The 26695-nt window shown below is 32.2% G+C and overlaps 3 protein-coding genes across 5 annotated transcripts; all 3 read right to left on the bottom strand.

Annotated features, from left to right (window-relative positions):
- Positions 1 to 796: 796 nt before the first annotated feature.
- Positions 797 to 5219, bottom strand: LOC142643451 (cinnamoyl-CoA reductase 1-like). Of its 2 annotated transcripts, none has more exons than XM_075818092.1 (7): positions 5112 to 5219; positions 4548 to 5011; positions 4217 to 4389; positions 3628 to 3813; positions 2700 to 2862; positions 1285 to 1474; positions 797 to 1099 (listed from the first exon to the last, which is right to left on the bottom strand). In XM_075818092.1, the coding sequence occupies exons 2-7, from the start codon at positions 4669 to 4671 to the stop codon at positions 955 to 957; spliced, it is 981 nt and encodes a 326-aa protein (XP_075674207.1). In that variant the 5' UTR covers positions 4672 to 5011; positions 5112 to 5219; the 3' UTR covers positions 797 to 954. The 2 variants fall into 2 exon arrangements, with proteins under 2 accessions (XP_075674207.1, XP_075674216.1); XM_075818101.1 differs by lacking the exon at positions 5112 to 5219 and having other exon boundaries at positions 4548 to 4771; positions 4875 to 5087.
- Positions 5220 to 16488: 11269 nt separating this feature from the next.
- LOC142644203 (cinnamoyl-CoA reductase 1-like) lies at positions 16489 to 19688 on the bottom strand. Its single transcript, XM_075818864.1, has 6 exons — positions 19299 to 19688; positions 18293 to 18462; positions 17923 to 18108; positions 17552 to 17714; positions 16960 to 17149; positions 16489 to 16760 (listed from the first exon to the last, which is right to left on the bottom strand). Exons 1-6 carry the CDS (start codon positions 19426 to 19428, stop codon positions 16628 to 16630), a joined length of 972 nt encoding a protein of 323 aa, XP_075674979.1. The 5' UTR covers positions 19429 to 19688; the 3' UTR covers positions 16489 to 16627.
- A 3491-nt stretch (positions 19689 to 23179) lies between these two features.
- On the bottom strand, positions 23180 to 26318 carry LOC142615038 (cinnamoyl-CoA reductase 1-like). 2 transcript variants are annotated; one of them, XM_075787721.1, is made up of 6 exons: positions 25990 to 26318; positions 25031 to 25200; positions 24663 to 24848; positions 24331 to 24493; positions 23697 to 23886; positions 23180 to 23497 (listed from the first exon to the last, which is right to left on the bottom strand). In XM_075787721.1, exons 1-6 carry the CDS (start codon positions 26111 to 26113, stop codon positions 23365 to 23367), a joined length of 966 nt encoding a protein of 321 aa, XP_075643836.1. In that variant the 5' UTR covers positions 26114 to 26318; the 3' UTR covers positions 23180 to 23364. The 2 variants fall into 2 exon arrangements, with proteins under 2 accessions (XP_075643836.1, XP_075643827.1); XM_075787712.1 differs by having other exon boundaries at positions 23180 to 23500; positions 25990 to 26299.
- Between the last annotated feature and the right edge of the window lie 377 nt (positions 26319 to 26695).

Raw genomic sequence — 26695 nt, forward strand, 5'->3', positions numbered from 1 at the left:
AAAGGTTGTCTCTGTTTCTTTCTCAATGCTATATTTATTTATTTATTTATTCGAAAAACAAAACTTTGTCGTTGAATACATCTTGAGGACCAATAACAGTTTAAGGATAATGAAGCCTCAAACTTTGTTTGTTTGTTTGTTTGTTTTTTTTTTTTCTGATAGAGTTTTATAATCTTTAGTGTCTACCGTTATTAATTGCAATTTATATTATTAGACCATGATATCAATCAATTTTTGGTATATGTGGAGAAAAATAGACTATTTGATTGCATGCTCAATTATCTTTTCAGACCTAACATAGTAATCTTGCAAAATAAATGTATATCAATATTTTGTAATTCAACATATTGTCCTTATGTCCTTTGACTCTTTTCACCTATTGAGCACCAAGATTTTTGAATTACACTGCAATAACTGCCTACTTACAACCAATTGGACTTAAAGAAATAATTAAATCGTTTGGGGGTGCTTTGGACTGTCAGTACCTCAATTCAATTCATAAGAGGACGTTCACCTTTGACGTTTTTAAATATATTAAGATTTTCCAACTTGCCCAAGCTTGATTGAGTGTTATTCCTAGAGAAAAAGATTGAGCAGGAAGAAACTTGAACACATACCTTAATTGTACTGCTTATAAAACTGATTCAGATGACAAGATTCATGAGAAACGAAAATGAAAAACTGTAATGTAACCATCATTTCATGCCGTTAATATTTTATTTCTTAGATTTAATAGTATACAAAATGTCATGTTATTTAATCATGAAATGAATCATTATCTAAAATAGGCACAAAATTTTACAATTATTGAATTTGGCCACCGCTAACGTTAAGATATTATTTATTTGAAATGGATCAATTTTATAGTTTAGATTAAAAATTACAAATCCAAAGATATATTTGACATGAGCTAGCATAAGCTATAACTAATTTGAGACATTTCAAAGCAGGTGGCTAGTCCTGGTCCTTACTCAGGAAACGGCTCTCTTCATATCTCTTCACAACATCCACAATTGTCTCATCTAGTGGCCGATACTTCCAACCCAAATTCTGCAATTTCCCTGAACTCATCTTCACATCTTCCTTTATAGCAGTGAAACTATCATGGTACACATGGAGTCAATGAAAATATCAAAGAAGAAGAAGAAAAAGATAGTGTTCAAAAGACATTAAACTAGATGACTATTGAAAATAGGTTACTAGAAACGTAAAACACATCCATATTAGGGTAAAACTGATTTCAAGCTTTCTATTCAGGATACATTGCCTGAAATTGGAAGTTACCTTTTAGGGTAATTGTAGTTAGGATACAAGCTCTTCAGTTTGTTTACCAAATCTTGCATTCTTATTACATATGATGTGCATATATATCTCCCTTTTGCTTCAGGCTTCTCATATGCAAGCAACAACGCTTCAGCCACATCTCGCACGTCTACAACAGGTCGTGCCTTATTTTCCAGTGATTCGATTCCACCTGACCCCATAGAACCCAATTTTATTAAAATTACAAAACAAACAAGAAATAGAACCCAATTTTATTAAAATTACAAAACAAACAAGAAATAGAAAATGTGTGTGTGTATAAACATGACATGGTAGCAATCTCCAAAGCCTTATTTTCAGGGGTGGAGCCAGGGGGTTGAGGGAGAGGGGGGGGGGGGGGGGGAAGTTGCCCTTGGCTCGTTGAAAAAAATCCTTGAAGTATGTATATTATGAACTATTCTTTGGTACTTTACCCTGATAAGAAAAAGATTTTCACTTTAATACATATATAGACCCTTAACACCAAGAAAGTAGAAAAAAAATCTTCTCCCATGTACCATATCATATCACTTTTTCATCAAATGTACTATCTCACCATGTATGTCTTCACCCATTTCATTGTTTCTTTTTTTCTCAATCACTATTTTCAATTTACTATTCACAACCCTTTTCTTTTGTAACAATGCTATGAATACTACAAATTTTACAAATTGACATGTTATCAATCATAAAAAAATTCATTTAAATATTTATTTATTATATTGTTTAAGTGTCATACATTCTTGTCATATTAGTTTGTGAGCTTTTTATAGTAGAATTTATAGTCATTTTAGCTTTGAGAAATTTTATATCCACAACATTTTAACAACACTTTCACAACAAATTTTAAATAACAGGTCGTTACTAGTTGTTATTGGTGAGCAAAAAAGTAAATTTTAATGGTGGGTTAAAATTTGAACTAATAACAACTTATCACTTATGATTTGTTATGAAAATATTGTGAAAATCTTGCTTATCCCTTTTTTTTTTTCATGGCAATCTAATTAGTGGTCCCCATAAGTAACACATAATTATTAGTGGTCTGCCACTGCTTATTTTCTTAAAATGTACTTATATAATCTACCTGCAATTGTTATAGTCATCAATCAGGCAGAAATCAACTCAACTTAACGCAACAACACACTGTTTTTTTATTTATTTTTATTTTTATTATTATTATTTTTTGAGAATACTAAAGTATTTATAACACATACACAAGGGAAGAGGAGAGAATGTTTTTTAAAGAAACATACAATGGTGGATATCCAAAAGGGCCTAACACCTCTCATTCCACGTTGCAACACCTCTCATTTCACTTGTCAGGCATTTTGACCAATATAAATTGTTATGGAATGACTAAATATAACACAAATAGACGTGGAAGTAGGAGGGGAAACCTTTCAAAAGTGTTAGGAGAAATAAGCTACTGGCATTCATTGTAGGTTGCAGCAATGGCCCGATAATAATGGATGGACAAACAGTTATAATGCTGAAGTCACTACTCTTTGCATACTCCAAAGCTTCACTTTCCGCAACTGTTTTGCCAAAGCAATAATATTCCTGAAATTCATATGAATAGGAGTTACCTTATATGTACCAAAAATTAATAGATGACTATACCTTTATACCATATAAAGAGGGTCCTTTTATGACATCTCTAATGTTTTTAAGGGGTGACATGGAGTAAGGTGACATGAGTTACTAAAAATTGTAATAAATTTATTGTCGTATGTGACCTTAATATTATCTGTCCAAAATCAAAATAATCGATTTTTTTTAAAGGAAAATAAAAATAAAAATGGGTTATTGTGTGGCATGGCAGTTTGAATTAGCAAAGTTGATGCAGACGCTATCTTATTAATTTGACCTTATCATAGTCTAATGTGAAAAGGGGAAAAAGTGGAGTTATTACTTAATCGGTAATTACTTGTTATGATCTCAATGTTCCACACAGATTAAGTGTAAAGTGTAAATTTAATTATGTGTTTAGAAGCTCTTGAGTACCTTCCTCTTGTTAGCTGGTTTTCAAGAGTAAGTTCTGCCTATGGGTTCCTAACGGTACTCTTAATCTCTTACCGACACTGAACACACAACTTGTTTTTAAACATGACTTTCCAAGAGATGCGACAAAGTTATTGTCATGTGTAAATCTGTTACTAACAGAGGTATCATACCCCCAAAGAAAGTGGGTGTATCCATGAATTTCCTAATATAAAGATTAAAGTGACTACAGAGTTTGGTTGTGTGCTGGAGCCTGGAGAGGAAAAAGAAAAATGCTAATTCCGGACATTTAAGAAACAATTGTAAACGTTGCATATGAGATACCTGAACTTCCTTGCAGAGCTCTGTATCAGACCAACATTCCTCATCCATGGGCTGATCCTTGGGCCAACTGCGGTTGAACATAACAGCGCCAATAGATGAAACAACCACGACTCTCTTCACTTTTGCCTTCGTACATGCATTTAGTACGTTCCTTGTGCCAGTAACAGCTGGTTCAATTAGTTCTACCTGTGCAAAATTTTAATTTCATGTCATTTGGCAAATCCAGGTTACAATAACCATACACTTGCAAGTAGATTGGTAACCATACTTCAGTTCAGTCCAATTTGAATAAGCAACAAAGCCTTTACTAAAATGTCAAAGTTGTATCATCACACAGTCAAAAGACTGTGAAGGAAGTCTATTGAGGATGTTGGAAATTAGTTTCCCATCTTATGGCAAAATTGGATCCAACTCATTCAAATGAAAAAAAAAAGGTTGATTTATATATTACCCTTAATTTTTTCTTTATATAAATACATATTATATGCATGTGTTACTAAAAAGACTAGACTACACAATAAGTAAAAGTGAACTGATCCAAGTATGGATGAAAATATGGTTGAATTAATAGTGACTAAAAAAGTATTGCCTCAGGGTTAGGATCATTGCTCCGGGTAGGAACAGGGCAGGCAACATGGAAAACCCCAGTACAACCATCAATGGCAGAACAAAGACCTTCATAGTCCAGCAAGTCCGCCTTGAAAAGTTGTAATTTCTCTGAAGCGTTTTCCAATTTTTTCAAGTGAGCATTCTTCATATCACCTGAAACAATTCGTAAGTTTTGTGCATATGATATTTATAGCAACAGATTGATAGCACTTTTCTCTCCAGAAATCAAAACACTCAATGAAATAAACATTCCAAGCACTAAAATTACATGAACCCAAACAAATCCTTACTCGTATAGAACATAGGATTACCTGGGTCTCTAACAGTTCCATGGACCATGTACCCCTTTGAGAGGAGGATCTTTATGACCCATGATGCCAAATATCCTCCTGCACCAGTCACACACACTCTTTGCTTCCCTTCTACCTGTGTCATCTCTCTCTCTCTCTCTCTCTCCTTTTTTCTTCTACGAAGATACCTTTGACACTAATGTCGACTCTTGCCAAGAGGGCTCAGTGGTATTTCTCAGTTCCATCTATAATTAAGCATGGAGGTTCGAATGGAATAAAAATCACGGGGGAAACAATACAAAGAGAGAAAACAAAGCAAGAGAAAAATACAAAGGGAATCAGACCCACATGAAAAGGACCAAATACATTAACAGAGTAGGCCCAACTTGCATGGTTGTGAGTGGTGACCAACCGTTAAAACCGGCAAGCTGTTCTTGAGTTTCTGAGATGAGACCAACAGACCAGCTTGCTGTTTTGCTTGATTGCTAAAGTTGATTAAACTCTACTTATTAGTACTTAAAAAACCGAGCATATATAGTAATATAACCAAAAAATCCAAAAACTAAAAGAATTAGACTGCCATACCTTGTTTTTCTAGTATTTGGTGCTTAGTACATACCTTTAGGACTTTAAAACTAGAAGGGCATGAAATCAATGTTGCAAAAACAAACAACAGAAATTAGTAAAACTAATCTGCCCAATAGCGTCAGAGGCAGTACACAATAATGCACCACTACTTACAATTCAATGGTACCCAAACAGGCAGAGATGATGATTTGATGTCAAGGCTTTTAAAAAAAGAAAATTGTGGACCTACTACTATTAACAATGAAAAAAGAAAAAGAAAAAAGTAGTCACCGTCCAAATTGGGAAGTGATCATATGCATATTTTCTGTCACTCACATGGAGGAAACATTCATTCGATGCATGGTGTATTTTCTCCCAAATTAGATATACAAAATCAAATGGATAGACTCTTCACCTCAAAACCAATCAGTGATGAAGAAGACACACTCAATTTTTATTTTACAGGATTTGACATTGCGCTCGGCAGAGCATTTGCAAGGAGTCAAATTGTGGTTTTCCAACAAGGCTAAATGTGACATTATTCATTAATTTATATTTATTTTAACAAGATAAAATTGAATAGCTAAACTTTGCATACTTAAATAAAATTAAAGTAATCAATCAAATTAGATAATCAAAGTCATAGTTCATTAATATTTATTTTAATGGTTAAGTTTACACCTAAGCTCTAACTAATTTAAAACTCTTTTAAAAACCACTGAACACTTTTGATGTGGTGGTCATTCCACAAGTATAAGTGCTTGTAGGGTTAGGGCCTAGGGGGTTAAGAGCTGGGGTTCAAGTCTCTAGGAGGGAATTTCACACTCATATACATTTAGATAATTCTAGAGTAGAATTTCTATCTTGTATATATATATATATATATATATATATATATATATATATATATATATATATATAAACTCTTCTAAAAAAAACTAGGGTGCAAATTGCAAATTACATCCTGAAATTTTAGAATTTGGATTTTACCCTTTGAAGTTTGGAGGTGTTTGAATTTTACACATTGACATTTCAAAATTTGGATTTTACTCCCTAAATTTTAGGAGTGTTTGGATTTTACTTCCTAAAATTTGGGAGTGTTTGAATTTTACACCCTGAAGTTTCAGAATTTTAGGGTGAAAAATCCAAAAACCCTAAATTTTAGAGGTAAAATCTAAGTTCTGAAATGTTAGGGTGTAAAATCCAATTACCCCCAAACTTTAGAGAGTAAAATCTAAATTTTTAAACTTCATGATATAAAATTGAAACTTTAGGAGTGTAATTTGTAATTTATCCAAAAAACTACTTTAAAACGAAATGAAGGTTCTCTTCATTTAAAATTGGTCTCTTTGGATTAAATATTTCTGTAAAAATATTATTCCTTTTATAAATTTTATTATATTTAGTTGGTATCCTGTAAACTTTTAGACTAAGAAATAAAATTTTAAGTGTGCAATATATCAGAAATAAAAAAGCCATTTAAACTTGATAACAAAGGCTTGAACAAATTGTAGACTTCAGATGCGTGGGAATTGGTTGGCTTAATTTAAAAAAATATATTAAAAAAAATGCCATAAGAACCCATTCAACACTTGAAATATATTACTCCTAACTGGCTGTTTATTACTCTGACATAGACTTATCACTTTTTTTTTTTCACCATTAACAAATAGTCACATTAAATAGTTGGGAAAATAAGTGTGAAATTAGTTGTGGTCCTATAATTTTTCGTTGTGAGCTCCATGAAAGCATTGTGTTGGGCAAGAGGTTGGCATTCAGGCTATTTTCCATGTTCATATCATAATCAAAATCCGATTTTGAGGTAGAATTGTTTAACATAATTATTTATATACACTACAAGCTCCAAATGAAGTAGATTGTTAGAGATATATTAGCCCATTAGCATAGGCTCAAGCCTAATTCTACTTTGTGTGCAAGCCAAGTCTCCTACTTGTACTAGAAGTCTATTAGTCTAGGGTTTAGTCTACTATATATACACATGTTATGATTCATTGTAACACAGGATTTGTACTACACTCTAATATATTATTGATGTAGCTCTTTAGGGTTTTCTCCGTGGATGTAGGCTGTTAGGCTGAATCACGTAACCCTCGTGTGTTATTGTGTTCTATACTTTATGCTTTCGCTTCCGCATCCATATTAGCATATTCAACATGGTGTATCAATGCTAATATTTAACATGGTATCAGAACCATCTTCTTGTGGCCATGGTTTTTTGTCCTTACAGTATTTTTAAGAGCAATCTTTATCTTTCTTGGTATTTTTTCCCTGCGTTCATCTTCTTTGGCTTCCCATTGCTGCCGACAAAAGTCTCCAGTATAGTCATGACACCGTTAGAAGTTGCATTAACACTGCAAGACTATTGCCTTCCTCAAACTACCATCACAGAGCCAAACTTCATTCAATGGATCTTCTCAACCTTATCAATTCTCAAGTTTTCATCAAGCTTCCATCTTGAATTTGAGAGGAGGTGTTAGAGATATATTAGCCCATTAGCATAGGCTCAAGCCTAATTTTACTTTGTGTGCAAGCCAAGTCTCCTACTTGTACTAAAAGTCTATTAGTCTAGAGTTTAGTCTACTATATATACACATGTTATGATTTATTGTAACACAGGATTTGTATTACACTATAATATATTATTGATGTAGCCCTTTAGGGTTACCTTTGTGGATGTTGGTTGTTAGGCTGAATCACGTAACTTTCGTGTGTTATTGTGTTCTATATTTTATGACTTTGCTTCCGCATCCATATTAGCATATTCAACATGGTATATCAATGCTAATATTTAACATAGATGTTGCAAAGTTAGAGAGGAGAAGAATATACCCAACAAGGTATATATATATATATATATATATATATAATCACACACACACACACACACACACACACACACACACTCTCTCTCTCTCTCTCTCTCTCTCTCTCTCTCTCTCCGACTAAGCGTACTAAAGCTATTAAAGTAAAAGTGTAAAACACAACACCCACATTATGTCAACCTCAATCCACATCTAGAGTACCTAAAGTCTTAGCATGACATAAAAATTCTCGTAATATCCTACCACAATCATGAGTGTCACAACAATTAGTTAAACCTAAAGAGGCCAAAAAAACTAATCCCACGTGTGAGCCTAAATACACCAAGAATGAGTAAGAACCCACACCTAGAGTTTCCTTTTTACTGTAAACTAGTTGCTAACCCGTGCATAGCACGTAGGGATGACAATTTTTCCCCGCCCCGCTTAACTCGCCCCTCCCTGCTTCGCCCCGCGGGGGTTTTTCTCGCCCCACAAAGGTAATGGGGCGGGGATGGGGCAAGATTTTAGCCCCGCACCACGGGGCGGGGATGGGTTTAGACTTTTTAGACCCAACTCGGCCCGCCCCTCCCCGTACCCACCTCGGCCCGTGTTGTTAAGGGGTTATAATTGTAAATTTTTCATATCCTAAAACCCTACTTTTTAGACAAATATATCAATATTAGCTTATTTTATTTTACCTAATGTGGTTCTCTGCCTTTATATTGTTGTGTTATACTATGAGTTTTTTTTTTTTGGGTGATTGTCTTGTTAAACACTTGATATATTATTCAATTTTTTATTTCTAAAAATTGATTTGATTTGATGGGATAAATTTAGTTGTAATTTCAAGTATATTTTTTTAATGAAATAGGTTTCATTAAAAAAAATTGTACTAGTTGTAAGGCAAATAAAAAAAAAGTAGACTTTTATGGGGTGGGGCGGAGCTTCGTGGGGCCCCAAGGGATGGGAATGGGGTGAGAAAGTTTTCCTTGTCATGTAGGGCAGGGCGGGGATGAGGCAAGATAAAACCATGCGGGGCGGGGACGAAGACCCTATCCTTCGGCCCCACCCCGCCCCATTGTCATCCCTAATAGCACGGGAATCTACCTATTTGTGACGTAAACTAAAATAATTTTATAAAATCTTAAATTGATTAAGAAACTACATTATTGCATGATTTGCTCTTGTATGATTTTTATTTGTGTTACAATTTGATGAAAAAACCATTACTTGAACGTGCAATGGCTTATTCAAAAATTTAGATATTAAAACTTCTAATGAAAGACCAAAAAAATTAAAGAATCAGATGATACACTACTTATAAATTATTGAAATAAAACAAAATATATATGACTAAACAATAGAGAAATATAAGAGAAAGATATGTTAAATTCAAAAGAATAACTTATGGCCATAAAGCCCATAACTATTGAAAGGAATCAAAAGATTCAGGACCTACAAATTAAAGATAATATATATGTGTGTGTGTGTGTGTGTGTGACTACACAACAGAGAAATATAAGAGAAAGATGTTAAAACTTTTGAAAGACTACGAAATATTAAAGAATCATAAGATTTACTTCCTATAAATTTTTGAAACAAAACAAAATGTATATGATTACATAATAGAGAAATATAAAAGAATATTTGATTACCTTCAAAAGAATAATACATGGTATTGTCATTGAAATAAGCTAAACATGTTTAAATATTGCAAAAACTAACATAAATTTAGATGTTAAAACTTCCAAAATGCCAAAAAAGATATATAATTAAAGAATAAATTATTGAAACAATTTAAAAAATATATGACTATTCAAAAGAGAAATATAAGAAAAAGAAAAAAGTACATAAACCCATAAAATAATAAGTTTTAAATTTTAACGGGTCTAAACTTTAAACGATGAAAAAACAATCATCAATTCTATAATTATTTAAACAATAAAATAGTAATCTTAAAATCAAAAAAGAAGCAAATTACAATAATACCTATCACACTTCACGTAGTCGTTTTTATTTTAATTTTTTTTCAACCCTATTTGATTGGCCAGCTCAATATTTTTCAAATAATTCAAATTAAATAATAAAAAAAAGTTAAAACAATAAAAGTATTGGAAAAGGAAATACTCTACGTGGCCAAGAAGCACACCACCTTTCCTCTTGTGTACATAGTTTATTCATCGGAAAAGAAGAAGACAAAACTCCAACTCGTATAACAACCCTATTTTGATTCTGTGCTGCCTCTACCATAAAATATATATATTTTTTAACAAAGTAGATGAGAAGAAAATAACATAAGAAGAGTTCATACCTCTACTCAGTTTTTTAAAAAATATTGTTGTTTGCTTTGCTTTTATAGTGTTCATGATAAACCTTGCAAATTTAGAGATAAATTATCAATGTTTGAGTTTAAGTTGGACTTGTTAGAGAGATAGAGTTTCACTTCTTGTTGAGTTTGGATTAAAAAAAAAAAATTTGTTTAAAAAAATGATAATGATGAGTTTGAGTTTGAGTTTAAGTTGAACTTGTTAGAGAGATAGAAGTTTGGACTAAACAAAAAATATTGTGCTGACGTGAAAAATTGTGGGAGTTTCAGAGGTTTCAGTTTTATATTTAGAGAGATAGAAGTTTGGACTAAACAAAAATAAATTTATTTAAATAAAATTATAATTTTATTTAAATATTGTACTGACATGGAAAATTGTGGGAGCTCTAAAAGCTTCGGTTTTATATATCATATACTATATAATAAAAGTTGAGTTTAGAAGCCGTGATTGCGCCATGTGGCTTTACCAAATTGCAAAAATTTTGTTAAATTTTTTAAAATATATATAATTATTTTGCTAAGTGGCCGCATCAAATTGCAGTAAGTTTTTAGATAAAAACAATTTTTTTTATTTTTTTTTATCTTATCAACTTCTTTGGATAAAGTAACAATAAGTGTTCTAATGAGCTTCTTCTTCTTCTTCATTTTTCTTTTTTATTTTTTAAATTTTATATAGTAACAATTTGACTCTTATCTTACGTTATTTTATTTTATTTATTTTTGATAAAAATTTATTCTACATCATCTATTTACATTATTATTATTATTATTTTTTGGTGCGATTGTCTTTGTGGGAGGAAACTTAGTCTCAAACCCCAAGAAGGAATTGTCCTCTTCGAAAATGGTGTTGAGCCATAATCCTTAAAGTTTTGCTCAATCCCACATCGAAAAGAGACGTCTTCTACTCATGCCTTATAAGCCTGAGCCTAAGACATGAGTGTACCAATACTACACATGTGTAGTAGTGGTCTTGGGGATTAAGGCTCAACGCCATTTCCGAAGAGGACAATTCCTTCTTGGGGTCTGAGACTAAGTTTCCTCCCACACTGTCAATTATTATTTTTTAATTATTGAATTCAAGGTTTTTCATTTAAATATGCACTTGAGATTCAATTATGCAAACTCCCTTTATATTTTTTTTAGGCATCTCCTTTTATTTTAGTTGCATAGTTATCTACCATATTCCATTCAATTAATTTTGGACTTATATATGATTTTATTTATTTATTTATAAAAACTAATCTTACACAATATGCATTCACTATATAACTTAAAGTAAAATGTTACTTTGTTTTAAAAAAAATAGAGTAAAATATTACTTTATTTTTGTTATCTATTTAATTTTAATTAAAATAATTTTTTTATTTTCATTAATTTACCCATGATTCTTGATTAAACCGTGCATCGCATGAGCATAGTACTAGTGTGTGTGTGTGTATATATATATATATATAAGAGGTGTCTCTCAAAAAAAAAAAAATATAAGAGGTATATTGAAATAGGATTCAAACTCATTTATTATCTCAAAAGGTTACCACATAGGAGAGTATAATAAGATTAAGAATAAAACTTGATATAACAGAACTAGTCGCTAACCCGTGCTATGCACGGGAACTTACCTATTTGTGAGGTAGATTAAAATAATTTTATAAAATCTTAAATTGATTAAGAAACTACACCATTTCATGATTTGTTCTTGTATAATTTTAATTTGTATTACAAATTGATGAAGAAGCCATTGCTTGAACGCGCAATGGCTTAAAAAAAAATTGTCAAACAATTTCAGATACTACAAAAAAAAATAACTCAAAAATTCAGATATTAAACTTCTGAAAGTGTTGACACCTCATTTTGCAACCCGCATTTAACCTCACCTGGAGGGTAAAAGGTAATTTTTCCTTGGAAATGTGCATCTTGATTCTAGTCATTAGATCCTTAATCTCATTTCATCAAAACAATTTTGATATTGTAACGATCAAATCGACTGGTCATAAGTCCTAATCGGACTACCAGATTTAAAGTTATCATCAAATCAAGTTTTAGTGATTGAGATGCACTATCACAAATTGAGTCCGACTATATGTGATTATGAACAATTGATTTCAATTGGTTATAAGTATAATCAATTTGAGATCAATGATGTGTCATAATTTGATTGGTTAGGACTACATTTTATGGTAGGGTTGCATACACCTAATTAACTAGATAGTTAAACATTAATTATTCAATGAGTAACTTGTGCAATTATCTTTTAATTAGGGTAAATTTGAAACTAATTAAGTCTGAAATGGGAGTAATTGAAGCCTATTAATGTTAATTGGAAACTAATTTGGGATCTTTTAATGCTAATTGTGCTGAAATTGTTTTCAAACAAATGACATCTGCTCACCATTTCGTTGATATCTCTCAAAATATTTTGAATCTATGAATAAGGTTAATTTTCCCAGAAACTAGACATTCGGGGCTTCAATTTGAGCACAAGAACGAGACAATTCCGATCAAAATTGAATAAGATATGATTTTTTGAAGTTGGCTCTACAGGCTGTTACAGTAATTACGGAAAAACTGAATTTTGCTCGCTCATCACTTTCACCAATCTTTACAATCAATGCCCCCGATTTTCCTATATGCTAAAATAAGGTCTAGGTTCATGATTCTTTATCAACCCTCATTAAATGACTTTCCATTCATATTTTTTCCACCACTACTATATAAACCCCTCATCTCCTTCATTCCAAAGTATAAAAAAAACATCTCATAAAAAAAACTCATCTCTTCTCCTCTCTTGAGTTCTAGTGAAGTAGAGTAATCTTGTCATATTTTGGTTTCTTGAGACTCAAGGTATTGAGTGAGACTTACTCTCCCTCTCCCAACTCTTCTTTTCCTCTACCTTTAGAACCTCTACCAAGAGTCTTCTCCTTCACCGTATGGATCTTGTATGAAGGTATAATCAATTTCCTAAACTTGTTTTTTGTGTTGCTATGATGAGAATGTAAGATTAAAGCATGATAGTAATTATTTAAATTCCCTTGAATATTTTGAATATTCTTAAATGTTTTTTTTGTGTTCTTCACATATTCTTGATTATTCATTACATGTTCATGCATAACACTAGTTTTGATCTTAAACATACATAAAATATGAAAAAGATGTTTGCTTCATAATTCTTTCAAATCCTTGGATCTAGGATATCACCATTCATACACATTCACTAAAATTTATTTTTCAATCCAAATGCAATACTTAATAAATGAATTAAGGTTTATCACATGCACACACATTAAATTTAACATGCAAATTAATTGACATATTGGATGATATGATATGAATGTTGGCTACCATAATCTAGAAGACCGGTTTCACCAGGTAAGGTGGATGTCTAACTCCTTCCCACCTTGTAACATAACCTCCGACCTTAGATCAAGGGTTAGTAGATCCAATACTTATCCATGTAATTTTTCAATTTCTAGATTGTAATTAGGAAATAAAGCCATGTACTTTGTCTTAAATTGTACCTAGGACCAAAGCCATGTAATTTCCTATGATCAATATAAATTCAATTTCAAATTAATAAAATAAGGAATTTTTCAATTTTGGTTTTCTTATTTATTCCAATAATTAAATAAGTGACGATTCCATTGTAAAACACTTAATCTAAAGGGGAAAATATAACTAGTCGAACCTTCATTTTGAGAGGCAATAACACGACTTCACCTATTTATGTGGGATTGGCCCAACATACTTAAAAATGGACCGGGGGCGCGATCTCTCACAGAAAGACAAAAAAATATTAAAGAAAAATTATCAATGTTTGAGTTTGAGTTTAAGTTGAACCTGTCAGAGAGATAGAGTTTCACTAATTGTTAAGTTTGGACTAAAAAAAAATAATTTTGTTTTAAAAAATGATGAGTTTTAGTTTAAGTTAAACTTGTTAATAGGGACGAAATCAAGACTTGAACCTAGATGTGCATTGATAATAGCTTAATTTTGCATATTTATATTATTGTTAGAAAGCATTATCATACTTATTTTGAGGTAATTCATGCATTTTATAGTTGGTTTTGGAATAATGGTAAATAATCAATTTTGTGCTTAATTAAATCTTATTGTGTGAATTTATCTTTTGTATGAGAATGGAATTAAATAAGTGGACTTGTGCAAAGAAGAAAGCTAATGGATTTTACTTTTACAAGGGCTATGATGAAGTTAAAGAAGACCAACCCAATTAAATTTAAGTTCAATTGGAGTAGGGAATCAAAGGAAATTTGCATCAAATCCAAGTTCAATTCGGATTAGGATTCCAGACTGCACATCAGTTAGTATTTTTGGCATAACTTTCGGCTCAGATGTCTAATCGAGATGATTCAAGTTGGGCTGGAAAGTTAACTTAAAGGGCTACAACTTTGTAGTTTACCAAAAGTCCTAATTCTGACGTTAAATGGGCCAAAATTGTCGGTTAAGTGAAGCCTAAAAATCTGAAATTTTCCCCAAACGGGAATTCAAGTTGTAATAGGATTCCTTAACCTATTTAAAGGCTCTTTAGAGCAAAATTCGAGGGAGGCCAGTGCTAGGACTAAGGGCTGAACATAGAGAGTGCGGCTACTTCTTTGGTTTTCTTTCATGACAGTTAGTTTTATTTTATTTGTCTAGTTTAATATTTAGTATTTTATTCTTGTGTTTTATTTTAATTATTATGAGTAGCTAAATTTATAATTAGGATTAAGGATGAAACTTTGTTAAGGATTATCAATAATATTTATGTGATTTGATTTTTTCCACAATAGTTGTTCTTTAATGATTTAAATTGTTCTTGCTTCATATCAATTGACTGAGATGAGATTCTAGATATGAGTTCAATCATGTTTTTCTTATGATTTAGGATTTGTCTTAATTAATTGAATGCTTGGTTTATTAATTCTTGATTATAAAATTGGATATCGCTTGTGATTTATCTGTCAATGGATACAATTTATGATTTGATTTTTAGAATTGGATATATCTTGTGATTTGTTTGGCTATAGATACAATTGATGATTTGATTTTATACTTAAGAAGCGAAGAAGAACATGCTTTTGATTTTTAAAATAAGGATTTTAATGAGAATATTTTCCATGATAGCAAGATTGATTTCTAGATTATCATGTAGTAGTTGGGAAAAATTAATGATTATAAATATATACTGATATGACTTACAAGGCAGATTCCAAAACCTTAATTCCTTTCCCTTGATTGTTTGTATTTTTTTATTGCTTTATATCTTTTGCTTAGTTTAACTATTTGCTTAGTTTATTTAATTTCAAAACAACTAATTTTTATTAAACTAGATTAGGATTAATTTTGTTAAGATTTGATTAATTTTCCTACGTTCATTCAAGTTCCTGTGAGTTCGACCTCGTTCTTGTCAAACTATACTTCGGTACGGTTCGTACACTTACGAGTATTTTAAAATTTCACAACAGGGGAGCAGGCATGAACCAAAAAAAATTTCAAGTGACATGGTTTATTAAAAAAAAATCATGGTAGAAAAAACAATTGCACTTTATTACCTAAATATTTAAGACAAGAAGGAAATAATATGAACAAAAAAAGTTGAAAGTTACAATATGATATTCTAACCTTTTCGAAGAAGAAGAAAAAAAGAAAAAGAAGACTTCGGATCTCCAGATTTTGAATAATTGGAATTAATATGCTGATTTTATCACGTTGACCAACTCATCAATATGATAAACTCATACTTTTGGATGTAACTGAAAATCATACTAATGAAGTTTTCAAAACTTTATTTGAGGGTTTTAAAAAATTGAGATATTAATATTAAGAGTTGGCAATACTACATCATCAATATTGGTTTCTAAAAGAATTTTGCATTTTATCTTTTGAAAAAGGTTTAAATATTGTAATTGACTTTTTCATAATTTATAAATCAATTAAAAAGAGTCATATAAATTATTATAACCCCGTAAGAGAATTTTTTTCAATGAGATTTTTTTGGTTATGAATTATTGAATTATGATATTGGTGATTTTGAGATTGTTTGTTTTGTTGTATTTGGACTATGGAGGGGCCATGGGCCCAAAGAAAGGGTTAGGTGATTAGTTTCTTTTGGACTATTTGGACCAATTCAAAAAGCCCCTTAGTGGGTCCGTCCCTGTTGTTAAAAAATAAAGTTTCACTTCTTGCTAAGTTTAGACTAAACAAAAACAATTTTATTTAAATAAAATGACAATTTTAATTAAATATTGTGTTGGCATGGAAAATTGTAGGAGTTTCAGAAATTTCGGTTGCTATATATATATATATATATATATTAATTCGGACAGTTACTTATTATCCAAACTTAGGTTTGCTTTGTAATCAAAGCATTAAGCCAAACCGTCGTTTGCTTTTCAATCAACGATTCCTGCTTTGCGATAGCTTTCAACAGAATCAGTTAGAGTTTCCTTTAATTGCCGGAAACTCCAACCCAATTTTTGCAATTTCTCAGAACTCAGTCTTCCTTCTTCTGGAACTTCAGTATAGCTGCCAATACAAGCAAAGTCCATAATCAATGAGTTGAGACAGCCAAATATGTAACACAAACGACTAGCAAAAGAAAAATGCATGGGATGATTGTTAGTTGTCCACCCTTTTGCATGATCACGTAACCATGTTGATCAATAAATATATACCATATTGAAAAATCACCTTAATAATAAATAGCATCAATAGAGAAACTTACTTCTTAGGATAGTTATAATTGGGGTATATACTTCTTAGCAAGTCAACAATATCCTTTGCCTTGATTGTGTGTGCCGTGCATATGTATCTTCCTTCAGCCTCAGGATTCTCATAAGTCAGGAGTAGTGCCTCAGCTACATCACGTACATCTATAATCAATCGAAGCTTGTTTTCCAGTGATTCAAACCCATCTGCATAGTAATCAAGTGTAGAAGATGAGAGAAGCATACCCTCCATTACAAATCAAAAAGAAGCTGTGCTTAGGAAAAAAACTAAATTCTCTAATACACTAATCAGAATCACTAGAGCCACTTGTGGCAAAGCAAGGCACAATGAAAGGGATGGAAATATATATAAGAAGCAGTAGCAATCCTAGAAATATGGACCTGAAAAAATTAAAGCATGAAACTTTAACTTGAGATGTTAATAGTCCGTTTCATAAATACATGCACAGCGTGAGATACAAATTTTCATCTGTATATAAAATTATAAAATGTGACATGTATTATATACATATATTTATATTTATAAACATTCATACATTTAAAAGCACGGAAAGATTACAGTAAAGATAATATATTATAGGCAAGTACCTTTCAGAAGTTTAATGAGAACCAAGCTAGTTGTATTCACTGTAGGCTGCAGAATTGGGCCCCAAATAAAGGAAGGACATACGGTTACAACATCAAGGCCACTTCTTTTTGCAAATTCTAAGGCCTCACTTTCTGCTTCCGTTTTAGAAAGACCATACCAGTTCTGGAAAAATTTAGAACTAGGTCATTCAGTATAAATATAGAAACAATTTATCAAAATCTATAATTCAGAATTGGTATACAAATAATTTTACTATAATTTGTATTGGAATCCCGCGATGTACAAAATAGAGCAACAAGCTCAACATACAATTAATTATTCAGCAAAAAAGAAGAAGCTCAACATACAATTGTGTTTTGTGGTCAGTTACCTTTGTAGTTCTACAGTATTCCTTGTCAGACCAACAAGTTTCATCCATCACTTGATCCTTGGGCCAGCTTGAATTCAACATCAAAGCATAAACAGAGGACACAACAACAGCCCGCTTAACTTTTGCTTCAACACATGCTTTCAGTACATTAAGCGTGCCCTTTACAGCAGGCTCAAGCACTTCCACCTTACAAAAGATATATGAAAGAAGTGTAAAAAGGAATGCAACAAAAAATCTATGCATAATATATTAAATAGCTTAGGAAGGTAATATAATTATATATTATTAAGGGTGTCTTAGTAGATTTGTACTAATTGATGCAAAATTATTTATTAATGAGGAAAAAGAGGTCATAGTTAGGTATTCTTGCCTCAGGGTTTGAGACTGTGGTTGAAGGAACTGGACTAGCAACATGGAATACTCCAATGCACCCCTCAACTGCAGAACATATAGATTCGTAATCCAGTAGGTCTGCCTTGAATGTTTTCAAGTTTGTGGATGCGTTCACAAATTCGCTTAAATGAGCATACTTCACATCTCCTGCACACAATTTCCAAGAAGTTCATCTTAAGAAGCATCCAAAAAATGATTGAGCAGCAAATTAATTATAGTTCTCCTAGATAGGGGGAGTTTTTTTATTAAAAAAAATTGTCTGATACAAATCAGTTCTAAAACTGAAAGTGAAAAATGGCATTTATAGTTTATATATATGGTCATCCCATGAAATAATTCTTACTATATGTTCACTTTTGATAGTTCTATAAAGTCAGTCCTTTTGTTTCTTAAAGTATTCAACATGATTATATTTCACCTATCTAAAAAATTTCAACATATTATATTTCATTTCAAACAAATAGAACATGAAGAAAACTTGAGTCTATTCCATTTGCAACTGATATGAGAAATGTCCGATTTTTTTTTTTTTAGTTGAAATGAAATTCCTTCACACTCATTAGTGGGTTATAGTAGTCAAAGGCCCTGTAAGCTTATTGCGGTGAAAGTAAAAGGAAAATTTTACATTAGAAGGAAAGAAAATGCACATTAGCATTTTCGGTTTCTATATATATATATATATATATATATATATATATATATATATATATATATATATATATATATTTTTAATCTATAATTCATTTTATAGTTTATATTACCATTTTCATTTCATTTCATTTCACAGAGCAATTATAAGTTGAAACAATACAACAGCCAATTACAAGATTGATGAAACAGTAATACTAGTTGCAAAGTCAGGCATACTAAGTACGTAAGAATCAAATATACAAAAGAAATCTCTTCTCTTCTAACTGTATTAAAAAGATGTAAAGTAAAGATGAGAAGAAAGTAAAAGAGACAAGGTAAAGTGAGTGAATAACCTGGTTGTCTAACGGTTGCGTGTACAAAATAGTTGTTGGTAAGAAGTATCTTAATGACCCATGAAGCAAGGAACCCTCCTCCACCTGTTACACACACTCTTCCCTTCTCATTCTCAGTCTCAGCGGCCATTTCCAAAACGAGTTTCCAACACAGCGATCACCCACCTCAATAAGTCAAACTGCTCTGTTCTTCTCTCTTTCTTTCTTTTCGTAATTGTTTTTTTAAAAAAAAACGTTTTTGTTAATTTTTTAGTGTTTTTTTGGCCCAAAGTAAGAACTGGAAAAGGCCAAAAGGACCCAGCCCATCCTAACCTAAGAGGACCCAACTGGGTTGGAGGAGAATGGGAAATAAAGTTTTGGGTAAATTCCATTAACCTCCCTAAGGTTTGAACAAATACCACTCAGGTCCAAAATATTTTAAAATTAACCAATTAAGTCCCTAAAATACAATTTAATCCCTAACACCCCTAACTCTGTAACCCCCTCCATTACTCCCATTTTTCTCACCCGGTCTCCTCTCTTATTCCTCTCCCTCAGACCACTCTTCACTTATCTCTAACCTTAAATTTGCTCCAATTTTACCCATACCCATACCCATACCCATACCCAATCCCAACTAAACCCACAACAGCAAAACTCAAATCCAAAAAAATCCCAGCCAAACCCACAACAAAACCCAAATCTTACATTTGGATTTTAGATTTGGGTAGTGCTTCTTCAAGAGACAATGAAGCAGATTTGGCTGTGAAGTTTATGGCACTAGTGCCTTTGTGTCTTCCTTGTCCAGCTTTGAGGATTTGAAAGAAATTAATGTTGATGATGAGCGTTTGGATTCTGGGGTGGGGTTAGTTTTCTTGACCCTGCAGCGTTGCAACAAAAGGAAGGTGCGGGACCCAGTTGTGGTTGATGAAGATTTTGTTGAATTTGGTGGGTTTAGAGGGATCAAGGCTTCCAATAAGGCCGAGGCAGTGCTGGGTGAGTTTTGATAATCTTTGGTTTGAGAAAGTTTGGATTTATTATTTATTATTATTATGTGGGTGTTTTGGCTTGGGGGTTTAATTGGGTTTGCTTCGTTTTGTGCTTTTATGGTACAAATGTGGGTTTTTGAACTGGGTGGAGGAGTCCAATATGGTTGACTATATAGTGTGGCTTTTGTACAGCGGTGTGGGTATGAACTGCGGCGATGTGGGGCGAAAGAGAGAAGCAGATGGGGTAAGAGAGAGAAGAGAGACCTGAGAGAGAATGAGGGAAAGAAAAATAGTAATGGAGGGGGTTACGGTGATATGGGTGTTGGGGATTAAATGGTCTTTTAGGGACCTAATTGGGTAATTTCAAAATATCTTGGACCTGACTGGTATTTGTCCAAACATCAGGGAGGTTAATGGAATTTATTCTAAAGTTTTTCTCCAAACTAAAACCCTTTAAACTCTTTATATACTTTTATATAGAGAGTAAATTTTGAAACTCTAACAATTGGATTTAATGTTCTTATTATACCCTTTATACTTATAAAATTTTAAGAAGATCAAATATCAATTGCTATGCCATTAAAATTTCAAGTTTTTAAGATTTAAAATTGTATATAAAATATAAGTTTATCGATCGAATAGTAAATAATTTTCAATTTGAACAAAATCTGATATGCATGGTAAGAGTATAAGAAAAATGAAATTTACTGGTTAAATTTTCAAACTTCATGTTCAAAAAGAAATATACGAGAAGTTTGAAGAATTCATCTCTAAACTAGTTTGGAGATAGGAATGGTATATAGTTACTACCTTGACTAGGGAAAGAGGCAGCCCAAGCAGGCGCGCGCGCGCACACAGAGAGAGAGAGAGAGAGAGAGAGAGAGAGAGAGAGAGAGAGAGAGAGAGAGAGAGAGAGAGAGAAAAACATAGGGTTATAACATTCATATTAGTGGGTGTATAATATAAAAATGTGTCAAATTTGCACAATTTTACTTAAAAATGACCTATATTAGTTAGTGTATAATTATGTAAATTTACAAATTTGTTATAGTAACATTTTCTGAAGCCTTTTTCACTTGATAACGAGGGTTCCAATAAAGTAGACTTCATATGCACAAGAATTGGTTGGCTTACTTTTTATTTTTAAAAGGCCAAAAGAACCCATTTTGCACTTGATTCAAATGGTGGCAGACTATGACAGATTTTTGTCACTTTCACATAAATTTATCATTTTTTTAAGCACCCACAGGCAACTACGCCAAATAGTTGTGAAATGGTGAGAAATTAGTTGTGCTCTTATAATTTTTTTATTATTATGAGCCCCATAAAAGCTGTGTTGGATAAAAGAGGTTGGTATTCTGGCTATTTTACATGTTCAGATCATAACCAAAACTTGATTTTGACGAAGAATTGTATAACATAATCATTTCTGTACATTATAAGTTCCAAGGGAAGTAGATGTTGCAAAGCCAGAGAGGTGAAAAAATATACCCAACAAGGTATAAATATAATCACCCGCTCTCTGTTCGACCATGCTGTAAAAGTAAAAGTGTAAAATGCTATACTTAAAAAGCCAAGCATATCATTTATTATTGTTGTGCTTTTGTTGAGCTGCATCAATATATCATTTTAGTTTAATCTAGTACAACTAAATTTAAGTGAAATTCTTTTTAAACAAAAAAGCTATGAATATACAAATGTAATTTTTAGGCAATTATTAATTTGTTTTAAAGTCGTTACTTTTAAATGAATTGCATGAAGTTGATTATATATTTAAGCAAATATATATATATATATACACACACACACACACATACACACACATGTATGTCATATTGTGGTTCCTTAACAAGGTTGAAATGTGACATTGTTCATTCATTTATATTTATTTTAACAAAATAAAATTGAGTACGCCATAATAAAAAATAAAAAAAATCAATCAAATTAGATAATCAAAACCCAATGAATAAGTCACGATTCCTTGATATTTATTTTAACGTTTAAGTTTGAACCTAACTAAAATTCAAAACTTTTCTTCAAAAAAACTACATTAAAACGAAATGAAGGTCTCTTCATTTAAAATTGGTCTCTTTCCTAAGTTGGATTAAATATTACAAAGTATTATAGAGTTATTTTTTCCTTTTTATAATTTTTTTAGTTGGTATCATGTACAATTTTAGATTTAAGAAACAAAATTTTAAATGTACAATATATCCAATTGACAAAGCCTTTTTCACTTGATATCAAGGGCTCAACAAATGGTAGACTTCAGATGCATGGGAATTGGTCGGCTTAATTTTAAAAGAAGCCACAAGAACCCATTCTACACCTAGATTTAGTTTCTCTCAAAAAAATAAAAATAAAAAACACTTGGAACAAATGAACTCAGCCAAGGACTGAAATATTCTAAAGGAGTCATTACAGGACCAAAACAAATCCTACATCCATTTTTTGTAACTATCCTTTATGGCAAACTTTGACTGGACTCACAACTCTTTTATTTTATTTTTTTTCATTATTAACAGCAGTCACATCAGATAGTTATGAAAATAAGTGTAAAATTAGTTGTGATCTTATAATTTATAAAAGCTTTGTGTTGGGCAAGAGGTTGGCATTTGGGCTATTTTCCATGTTCAGATCAGAATCAAAACCTGGTTTGGAAGTAGAATTGTTTAACATAATCATTTCCGTACACTACAAGCTCCAAGGGAAGTGAATGTTGCAATGCTAGAGAGGTGAAGATATACCACCAAGGTATAAATTAATCACTCGCTCTCTGTTCGACTAAGCGGACTAAGCTGTAAAACTTTGAAGTGTAAAACGCCACACCCACATTGTGTCAACCTCAATCCACATCCTCCATGTGAGCCTAAATACACCCACAATGAGAAAGAACCCAACGCATAGAGTTCCTTTTTAGAATGAAAATAGGATTCAAACTGATAATCACTTATTATCCCAAAAGGTTGCTACAAAGGAGAGTATAATAACATTAAGAATAAAACTTGATATAACATCATTAATTCTGATAATCACTTATTATCCAAACTCAGGGTCCATCTGCAATCATTGCATTAAGCCAAACTGTCGTTTGCTTTTCAATCAATGTGTCCAGCTTTGCGAAAGCTTTCAACGGAATCAGTTAGAGTTTCCTTCAATGGCCGGAAACTCCAACCCAATTTTTGCAATTTCTCAGAACTGAACCTATTTTCTTCTGGCACTTCGGTATAGCTGCTAATACAAGCAAAGTCCAGAATCAATGAGTTGAGACAGGCAAATATGTTACATAAACGACTAGCAAAGGAAAATTTAAGGGGATGATTGTTAGTTGTTCACCCTTTTGCACGACCACATAACCATATTGATCAATAAATACATACCACTTTGAAAAATCACCTTAGTAATAAATAGCATCAATAGAGAAACTTACTTCTTTGGATAGTTATAGTTGGGGTATATACTCTTTAGCAAGTCAACCACATCCTTTGCCTTGATTGTGTATGACATGCATATGTATCTTCCTTCAGCCTCAGGATTGTCGTAGGCCAGGAGTAGTGCCTCAGCTACATCACGTACGTCTACAATATATCGAAGCTTGTTTTCCAGTAACTCATACCCATCTGCAAGGTAATAAGGTGGTAAAAGATTAGAGAAGTATACCCTTCATTACAAATCAAAAAGAAGCCATGACTTGGGAGGAAAACTAAATTCTTTAATATATTAATCAGAATCACTAGAGCCACTTGTGGCAAAGCAAGGCACAATTAGAGGGATGGAAATCAGAAGAAGCAGGAATCCTAGAAATATGGACCTGAGTCTTAAAAAAAAAAAAAAATTCAAGCATGAAACATTAACTTGAGATGTTAATAATCTGTTTCATAAATACATGTAGGGGGTGAGATGCACATTTTCACCTGTATATAAAATTATAAAAAAAGGTGACGTTTTTTTTTGATAGGTAAAGAAAAAAAAAGGTGACATGCATTATATACATCTTTATTAGCATTCATACATTTAAAAGCACGGGAAGATTACAATAGAGATAATATGCTACAGGCAAGTACCTGTCAGAAGTTTTAAGATAACCAAGCTAGTTGCATTCACTGTAGGCTGCAGAATCGGCCCCAAAATAAGGGAAGGACATACAGTTACAACATCAAGCCCACTTCCTTTTGCAAATTCAAAGGCCTCACTTTCTGCCTCCGTTTTAGAAAGATGATACCAGTTCTATAAAAATTTAGAACTAGGTCATTCAGTATACATATAGAAACAATTTATCAGAATTTATATTTCAGAATTGGTATGCAAGTAATTTTACTAAATTTGTATTGGAATCGCATGGTGTACAAAATAGAGCTATAAGCTCAACACACAATTGTATTTTGTGGTCAGTTACCTTTGTAGTTCTACAATATTCCTTGTCAGACCAACAAGTTTCATCAATCACTTGATCCTTGGGCCAGCTTGGATTCATCATCAGAGCAGAAAGAGCGGACACAACAACAACGCGTTTAACTTTTGCTTCAACACATGCTTTCAGTACATTAAGTGTGCCCTTTACAGCAGGCTCAATCACTTCTACCTTAACAAAAGATATATGAAAAGAGTGTGAAAGTGAAAGCAAAAAAATTCTATGCATAATATATTAAAGAACTTAGGATGGCAATATAATTATATTATTAAGGGTGTCTTAGTAGATTTGTACTAATTGATGCAAAACTATTTATTAATGGGGAAAAAGAAGTCATAGTTAGGTATTCTTGCCTCAGGGTTTGGGACTGGGGTAGCAGGAACTGGACTAGCAACATGGAATACTCCAATGCACCCTTCAACTGCAGAACATATGGAGTTGTAATCCAGGAGGTCTGCCTTGAATAGTTTCAAGTTTGTGGATGCGTTCTCAAATTCACTCAAGTGAGCATACTTCACATTGCCTGCACACAATTTCCTAGAAGTTCATCTTAAGGAGCATCCAAAAAATGATTTAGCAGCAAATTAATTATAGTTCTCCTAGATGGAGGGGATTTTTTTTTTTTTGATACAAATTTGTTCTAAAACTAGAACTGAAAGTGGAAAATGGCATTTATAGTTTATATGGGTCATCCCATGGAAATAAAATTCTTACTATATATTGACTTTTGATAGTTCTTTAAAGTCAGTCCTTTTGTTTCTTAAAAGTATTTAACATGATTATATTTCATTTCAAAAAAATTGAACATGTAGAAAACTTGAGGCTATTCCATTTGCAACAGATATGAGAAATGTCCATTTCTCTTTTTTCTGATTAAAATGAAATTCCTTCACACACACAAGTGGGTTAAGTCAACAGCCCAGTAAGTTTGTTGCTGTGAAAGTAGTAGCAAAATTTTATATTAGAAAGGAAAAATAAAAAATAAAATTGTACATTAGCATATTCTGTTACTATTTTTATCTATAATTCATTTTATTTTAGCAGTTTCATTTTGTTTTTCTTTTCCCTTAAGAACCGACCGGATACTAAACATAGATTACATCATGTCACAAGCTGTAGAAATTTATTTCCGAGCACTTAATTATAAGATGAAAGTTGAAACAATATAATAGGCAATTGCAAGATTGATGAAACAGTAATACCACAAGTTAACAAGTCAGGCAAACTGAGTAAGAGTCAAATATACCTGTATCAAAAAAATACACAAAGAAGAAAAGAAAGAAAAAGAGAGAAGGCAAGGGAAATGATTTACCGGGTTGTCTGACGGTTGTGTGTACAAAATAGTTCTTGGAGAGAAGTAGCTTAATCACCCATGAAGCAAGGAACCCTCCTCCTCCTGTTACACACACTCTTCCCTTCTCATTCTCAGCTGCCATTTCCAAAACCAGTTTCCAAATTCCAACACTTGCCCACCTCAACAAGTCAACACGCAACAGCACTGCAGTTTTTTAAAAGGAAGAACCGAGGGACTATAAAAAGGCCGAAAGGACCCACCCCATGTCCCCATCCCTAACCTAACTTGGAGGAGATCGATGAGGAATAGTCCATACTCCATAGTTACTACCTTGACCAGGTAAAGTGGCAGCCCAAGCTGTTTTTATTGGCCTAAAAAATGGCTTATCTAGGTGTACAATAAAAATCCTATCTACAAAAGATTGATAAAAAACAAGAAAATGTAGTCAAAAGTCTAACAACACAAAATGAACTTGTCCACACAATTTAAGGATGGTGATTATCCTCTTTTCATCTATGAAGCACGGGTACGGGTGCGGGTGCGAGTGTGGGACTCTGTAATTTTAAAAAAAGGTGGGTACGGGTGCGACGGGACTCTGCAATTAAAAAATTATTAAAAATATTTTTATTTATATTTTCTATATATTTTTACTATTAAAATATTCTTAAAAAACATATTACTATGCCTTGATTCACAAAACAAAGAAAGAAGAAAGCAAGAAACA

Source organism: Castanea sativa, chromosome 1 (assembly GCF_040712315.1).
Source record: "Castanea sativa cultivar Marrone di Chiusa Pesio chromosome 1, ASM4071231v1".
Taxonomy (NCBI): Eukaryota; Viridiplantae; Streptophyta; class Magnoliopsida; order Fagales; family Fagaceae; genus Castanea; species Castanea sativa.

What these genes read in the sequence shown, in the direction of transcription:
- LOC142643451 (XM_075818092.1), bottom strand. Translation starts at nt 4,671, where the DNA reads ATGACACAGGTAGAAGGGAAGCAAAGAGTGTGTGTGACTGGTGCAGGA. An exon ending in TGGAACTGTTAGAGACCCAG is followed by an intron (nt 4,390 to 4,547) that starts GTAATCCTATGT and finishes GAATTGTTTCAG; the next exon opens with GTGATATGAAGAATGCTCAC. An exon ending in TCTCCTAACACTTTTGAAAG is followed by an intron (nt 1,475 to 2,699) that starts GTTTCCCCTCCT and finishes CTATGGGGTCAG; the next exon opens with GTGGAATCGAATCACTGGAA.
- LOC142644203 (XM_075818864.1), bottom strand. Translation starts at nt 19,428, where the DNA reads ATGGCCGCTGAGACTGAGAATGAGAAGGGAAGAGTGTGTGTAACAGGT. An exon ending in CGCAACCGTTAGACAACCAG is followed by an intron (nt 18,463 to 19,298) that starts GTTATTCACTCA and finishes AATTGTGTGCAG; the next exon opens with GAGATGTGAAGTATGCTCAT. An exon ending in AATACTGTAGAACTACAAAG is followed by an intron (nt 17,715 to 17,922) that starts GTAACTGACCAC and finishes AAATTTTTCCAG; the next exon opens with AACTGGTATGGTCTTTCTAA.
- LOC142615038 (XM_075787712.1), bottom strand. Translation starts at nt 26,113, where the DNA reads ATGGCAGCTGAGAATGAGAAGGGAAGAGTGTGTGTAACAGGAGGAGGA. An exon ending in CACAACCGTCAGACAACCCG is followed by an intron (nt 25,201 to 25,989) that starts GTAAATCATTTC and finishes AATTGTGTGCAG; the next exon opens with GCAATGTGAAGTATGCTCAC. An exon ending in AATATTGTAGAACTACAAAG is followed by an intron (nt 24,494 to 24,662) that starts GTAACTGACCAC and finishes AAATTTTTATAG; the next exon opens with AACTGGTATCATCTTTCTAA.